The 5,916-nt window shown below is 33.8% G+C and overlaps 1 protein-coding gene across 1 annotated transcript in view; it reads right to left on the bottom strand.

Moving 5' to 3' along the window:
• ERO1L (ERO1-like (S. cerevisiae)) overlaps positions 1-5,916 on the bottom strand; it is a 50,628-nt gene that overhangs the window by 11,967 nt on the left and 32,745 nt on the right. Inside the window, exons 8-9 of the mRNA XM_012663745.1 lie at positions 3,998-4,044; positions 1,248-1,259 (exon numbers count right to left, since the gene is read on the bottom strand). Coding sequence (XP_012519199.1) covers positions 1,248-1,259; positions 3,998-4,044 — 59 coding nt within the window. The remainder of the gene's footprint in view (positions 1-1,247; positions 1,260-3,997; positions 4,045-5,916) is intronic.

The raw sequence follows: 5,916 nt of genomic DNA, 5'->3' as shown, positions 1-5,916 counted from the left end.
GGGGATAAAACTACTTAAGACCTAGCCTTCAGATGAAATTTTCAGTTCATTTCTATAATCCTGATGTAGCTATTCTCAACTTTGACCTGACTGTGGTCTAAATAATCACCTGTCAAGAATGACAGCAGATTAATTTGACAGCTCTCTGGAATAACTTTTTGATATTTGGCCAAAATTAATACTTATAAATAAGATAGTTTCTCTAAGGATAGCTCCCACAGGTTAACAATCTTTTTTTGATAACAACAGATGGGCTGTCTTCAAATAGTACTGACAAACCAAAGTAGCCTCTTCTAATGTAGTTAGAATATAGCCTGGAACTAGATTAGTGCCCAAGGTAGAATAAGGTTATTCAAAACTGAAAATTATAGAATCACTTCTACCAGTAACAAATATGAGGCATCTGTGGAAAAAGAATCTTACTGCTAAGCAATTTCTCTTCCAAACAGTACAGTTCTGATACATATTTTATTTAGCTGCTATGGTTACTAAAAGTACAATAATAAAATAGCAATGTTACCAGACTTTAATATTATGTTATTTAGACATAGCACAAAAGCAATTCATAAAAACAATGTTCAAAAGTCAAGGGATTTTGAGGGAGAGAAAAGTGATACTTCACATTTTAGCAATTTCATGTAGATGGACTAAAGCTAAGGCACTGATTCTTTTCACATTGTCAAGCATATGGTCTTAAGAATAACAAAAGTCATTTCAATTTCACCCTTAAAGCAAAAAGATTCTCAAGAAGACAAAGTAAACCTAACACATGTTAAAATTTTTAGCATTATTATTAACTTGGACTTGGCAATGATACCTACATCCAAGAGTCAGCATAAGCCTTAGAAGCCAGCTCTGGAATCAACACTGTGATCACACCCAGAAACTTCCTATATGAGACCCAGCAGATCTGAGAGTTCAACAGTAAAGGACTGAAGAGGACGTTTTCCCTGCCAGAGGCAGTGGAGAAGATGGTGAGGTGGATATGCCCAGGCCTCCACGTTCAGTGGGTAAAATGTGCGACTGAATTATCAGAGGCTGAGGCAGGCTGTCTCTAATGCCTGAGCCCAGACACAAAATGTCACTTCCCATTAACCTGTTTGTACCTCTAGAATTTTAGATAAAGAAATAAAAATTAAGCTCTTCTGAGTCTCAGAGGTCAGAAGAAAAAATAAAGTTTGCCATAATAAACATCTGAATGTATAAGCAAATTGATATATGTAATATATGATAAAAGTTATACTTACCTTTACTTTTCCCTGAAAAGCAAAACAAAACATTTATTATTATAAACTCCTTCCAGCTGTCCCTTTTATAATGTTGTACTCTCATAAAAACAAGATTTTTTTAATAATGGTTGGTTTTAGTCCATCAGTTCATTCACACAAGTAAAATCTGAGAATGAGACACTCGTGACTGCAACTCTATCTACTGATATGACTTATGCCTGATTTGACTAACTGGCGTTACCTCCAGGAGTGTGCATAAAGAGTTTCAGCTCACATTAGATGTAATATGGGCTGACAGGAGAGAAAAATCTAATCCATCATCTGAGAATACTCTTTTTTTTTTTTTTTTGAGACAGGTTCTCGCCCTGTTGCCTGGGCTACAGTGCAGTGGTGATCATAGCTCACTGCAATCTCAAACTCCTGGGCTCAAGTGATCCTCCTGCCTCAGCCTCCCGAGTAGCTGAGACTAAGACACACGCTACCATTCCTGGCTAATTTTTTTAATTTTTTGTAGATAAAGGGGTCTTGCTATGTTGCCCAGGCTGGTCTCAAACTCCTGGCCTCAAGTGATCCTCCCACCTCGGCCTCCCAAAGTGCTAGGATTACAGGCATGAGATATTGCACCTGACCTGAGAGTACCCTTAAATATCTTAAGGACTTATGTTTATTTGGCTGGCAGAGCCTTTTTCCACATGTATTTATTCTAAAACTATAATATAGTTTCTGTTAAAGATTTGTATTATTGCTTTGAAACTTCCAGACAGGCATTATAAATACTATAGTCAGAAATATTTTCAAAGACTATTTGTAAGATTCAAATTATACAATACATAATGCAGCAGTTTGTATGCAACTGCTTATTTACTATTGAAAAATTGTCTTCATTTTGCCCACTTTTCTTTAATGCCCTTATTGTTTATTATGGTAATATATACTCATTGCAAATATATGCTTTAAAAAAAAGACACAGATGAAATAAAAATTATCTATAATCTACCCCCCGAATAAAGATAAACAACATGTACATTTTGGTAAATGTCCTTTTCCTTGTATATAGACATTTAGATTATATTAATTACATTTTAATAAAAATATACATATTGTTTTGATACCTGCTTCTTATCCTCAATGTGCTGTTGGTCACTTTTGATTTAAAACAATACAAACTTACAGCAACCTTTATAAGGCTGTATTCTTGGATGTGACCATATCATAAGTCATTTAATCAGTTCCCTAAAGATAAACATTTACATTGTTCCCATATGTCTTTAAGGTGAGGGTGGTTAATTAAATTGTTTTTAAGGTGAGGGTGGTTAATTAATTCATCAAATCATAATGTGAGTTTATAGTGAAGATCCCCTCTTTTCTATGAATTTGCACTCATCTGATATTAAATCAATAGCTTTCACTGAGTCACCACATGTGACTGTACAAACCGAAAAGCCTTGTATAAAGGCTTTTGTTCTTTCATTCCTAACCTGAGAGAGAGAAGTCTGCCAGCATTTAGGGAGTGATGCAATCTCATTGCTTTCCAGGATGAAATTTACATTTATTGACTACATGAGATCAGCATCTTTTCAAATAAATTTTAAAAATGAAAATCTTACACATTTGCTAAATGCACAGATTTTATCAGTAAGCACCTATTCAAAGGGAACAGGGATATATATTTTCTAACGAAAAAATCTGAAATCATACCCTGAAATGGTTTCTCCAACAAAGTATTCTGTATATTACAGACTGGGCAAGGTTTATGAGTTTCAACTTTACATCCCCTCTGGCACCTACACAGTGCCTAGGACATAGTAAATGGTGGATAATCATTTGTTGAACGAACAAGGGATTTTCACTATTGTAGACAAAACCATTCAATAAGAAGAGCAATTTTCAATTATCATTTATCTAACAAACTACTCCATCTATTATGTGTCAGGCTCTCTATTATCAGATGAAACAGATAAATGCTGCCCATATGCTCAAAGTATTAGGGTGAATCAGTAGAGATATAAATAATAATAAAATAATGCCACACAGTGGAAAAGGCTACAACAGGAAAACAAAACATGCATAAGAATACTTCTTGAGCAGGGAGAGATTACTTCTGGGTATAAGGACCAGGGGAAGTTTTGTGGAAAAAGCAGCATTTGGGCCAGACCTTGAGTATAAGGAGAAAGTGAAAAATGTTAATAAGATATAAAGATGTGAATTTGGGGCCTGGCACACTGGCTCATGCCTGTAATCCTAGCACTTTGGGAGTCCAAGGCAAGAAGATCACTTGAGGTCAGGAATTCAAGACCAGCCTGGGCAAGAGTAAGACCCTATCTAAAAAAAAAAAAAAAAAAAAAAAAAGACGTGTGAATTTGAAATCAGACTCCCAATAGATGCAGTAATTTCAAGTTTTAGGGAAAATTTAATAGGTCTTTGATATTTTAATAAGTCTTGATATTTATCTGGAAGATGAGCAAAAATTTAAAAACTGAACATACACTTTAATGTGTCTATAATAATGTACAAAAGAATAAATATATATCCCAATCTTCATCCTGTGATATTCTAATACCATGAGCTTCATTACAAAAATACCCCTTACTGAAGTACAAATATTTTAAACATCAATCTCTGTAAGAGCAAGGCCTAACGTCTATGAAAACCGGACTGTGGATTGCTTGACCTCAACTGCTTTTGCCATTTATCTCGCCTTCTCTCCCTCCTTCTAATCAAAGTTCACTGGCTGATAAACAATATAACAATACAAATAAATAACTCACCTTGACCAGAAGCCAAAGGATTTAAAGGTCTTTTAATTGTCTGTGGCCTACAAACAAAAGAATTAAAAGTATAAAGCATAAATATGTTACCAATCATGTTGTAATTATTTAAAGTGACATTATCTCAGAAAGTTGCTTAATGACTATCTCTAAAATCAAATTGTTTTATTGTAATTTAAAAATATTTAGTTTTCACTGATTGCTTTAAAGGAGGGTGCCTGTTATTTGTTTCAGCAATAGTAGTTGTTCCTGATCTTTTGCCATGGTAGCAGCCAGAAGGTCACTTCCCAATCACTTCTTCAAAGGAAGAAAAATTATCAGTCAAGCCCTTCTCCTAGAGTCATTAACATGTTTTTGTATACATCATATATACATGTCTATGTATGTGTGTATGGCACAAAATGTGCCCCTAACTGAAAGACAAATAAGCAAAAATGTAAATATGCAATACAAGCATTAAAATTAAAAAGTGGAAAAAATCTTAGACACATCAATTTGCCCTCTGGCCAAGTTTATTATGATTTAAATAAAAGTGTTTTTTCAAATAAGAAAAAAATAGAAGTTTTCTTGACAGTTAATATGTCATTAAATTGCTTTTACATCCCAAAATAAATATGCATTAGTATTATTAGTAAAGTGTAGTGATTGTTTTAATGTCCATAATTTAAAGTTTAAAAATTTGCACAATTTGAGACATTTTGAGAACAGAATATGTAAGCTACATTTTAACATACTCAATATAATTAATTTAGTGCCTCATACATTGTTTATATTGTTAGAAATTATGGGAGGCAGGATATGAATGAGTTAGGAAATGACTCCAAAACTAATACAAATCTAACCAAAGCTGCATGGACTCTTTTAGTTCACATTTAAAACAACAACAACAAAACCTTTAAAGTAAACCTTCAAATCAGTAAAACTAAAACAACAAAACATGTAAAATAAACCTTTAAGTCAGTAAACCAAGATTTCCTAATATTCCTCAAGAGAATTTAAATGAAACACATGACAGAAATAAGTAAATAATCAAAACTCTCCACTTTCCAAACTGAAGAAATTCTTCAAGTAAAAAGAAACAAAAAAACCCAGTCTGACATTTTATTGGTACAAGCATAATTTTTGGTTTCATATTTATATCAATCTCACTTATAAAAAGTGAAATATATTATCTCCATATTTGGGAACTCCAAAGATTTTCCCAGAATTCTCTCAATCTCTAAAACAGCACACACACACACATATACGAATTGTTCCCAAAAACCAAGAAGCACATTGTTTAGAGCCTCAAGGCTTACATGTAGGTAACTTGAAGCATTTCTCAGTCATGCAGTGATCAACTTGACTGCTTCCACTGTAATGGGGAAGAGCACAAAGTGGGCTCTTCCCCTTACTAGGTCTTTGACACTGAACAAATCATTTAACCTCCTATGTCTCAGTTTCTCCATCTGCAAAACAGTAATCACTACAACACAGGGTCACTACAAGGACTAAAGGAGAAAACGTGTATATAATAACATGCCTAACACAATACCTAGCATACAGTGAGTCCTCAAAAATGTTACCCTATTATAATTATTCTCCGAAATCAATTTAACTTTAACTTTAAAGCAGGTAAACTAATTATAGCCACAGAAAGGAGAGTATAGAGCACCAAAAGGAGAATGAAGACTTGCAGATTCTCATCTATACCCTGCCACTAACTATACGATCTTGGGAAATGAAGTAAACCTCTCTGGCTCTGGGTTACCTCATCTATAAAATGAGATTCTATAATCTACTCAAGGAACATTTACTAAGTGCCTGCAATAGTCCCATAAAGGTCTAATACTATTCTAAGTCTTTCAAAGAAAAAAAAAAATTTGGTGAAATTCATGTCTATGTTTCCCCACAGGGGAACTGGATTAATGAATAGGTAT

The sequence above is a fragment of the Propithecus coquereli genome, unplaced genomic scaffold (assembly GCF_000956105.1).
Source record: "Propithecus coquereli isolate 6110/MARCELLA unplaced genomic scaffold, Pcoq_1.0 Scaffold83, whole genome shotgun sequence".
Taxonomy (NCBI): domain Eukaryota; kingdom Metazoa; phylum Chordata; class Mammalia; order Primates; family Indriidae; genus Propithecus; species Propithecus coquereli.
Note: the sequence above shows the minus strand (reverse complement) of the source record. Positions and strands in the feature narration are given on the sequence as shown.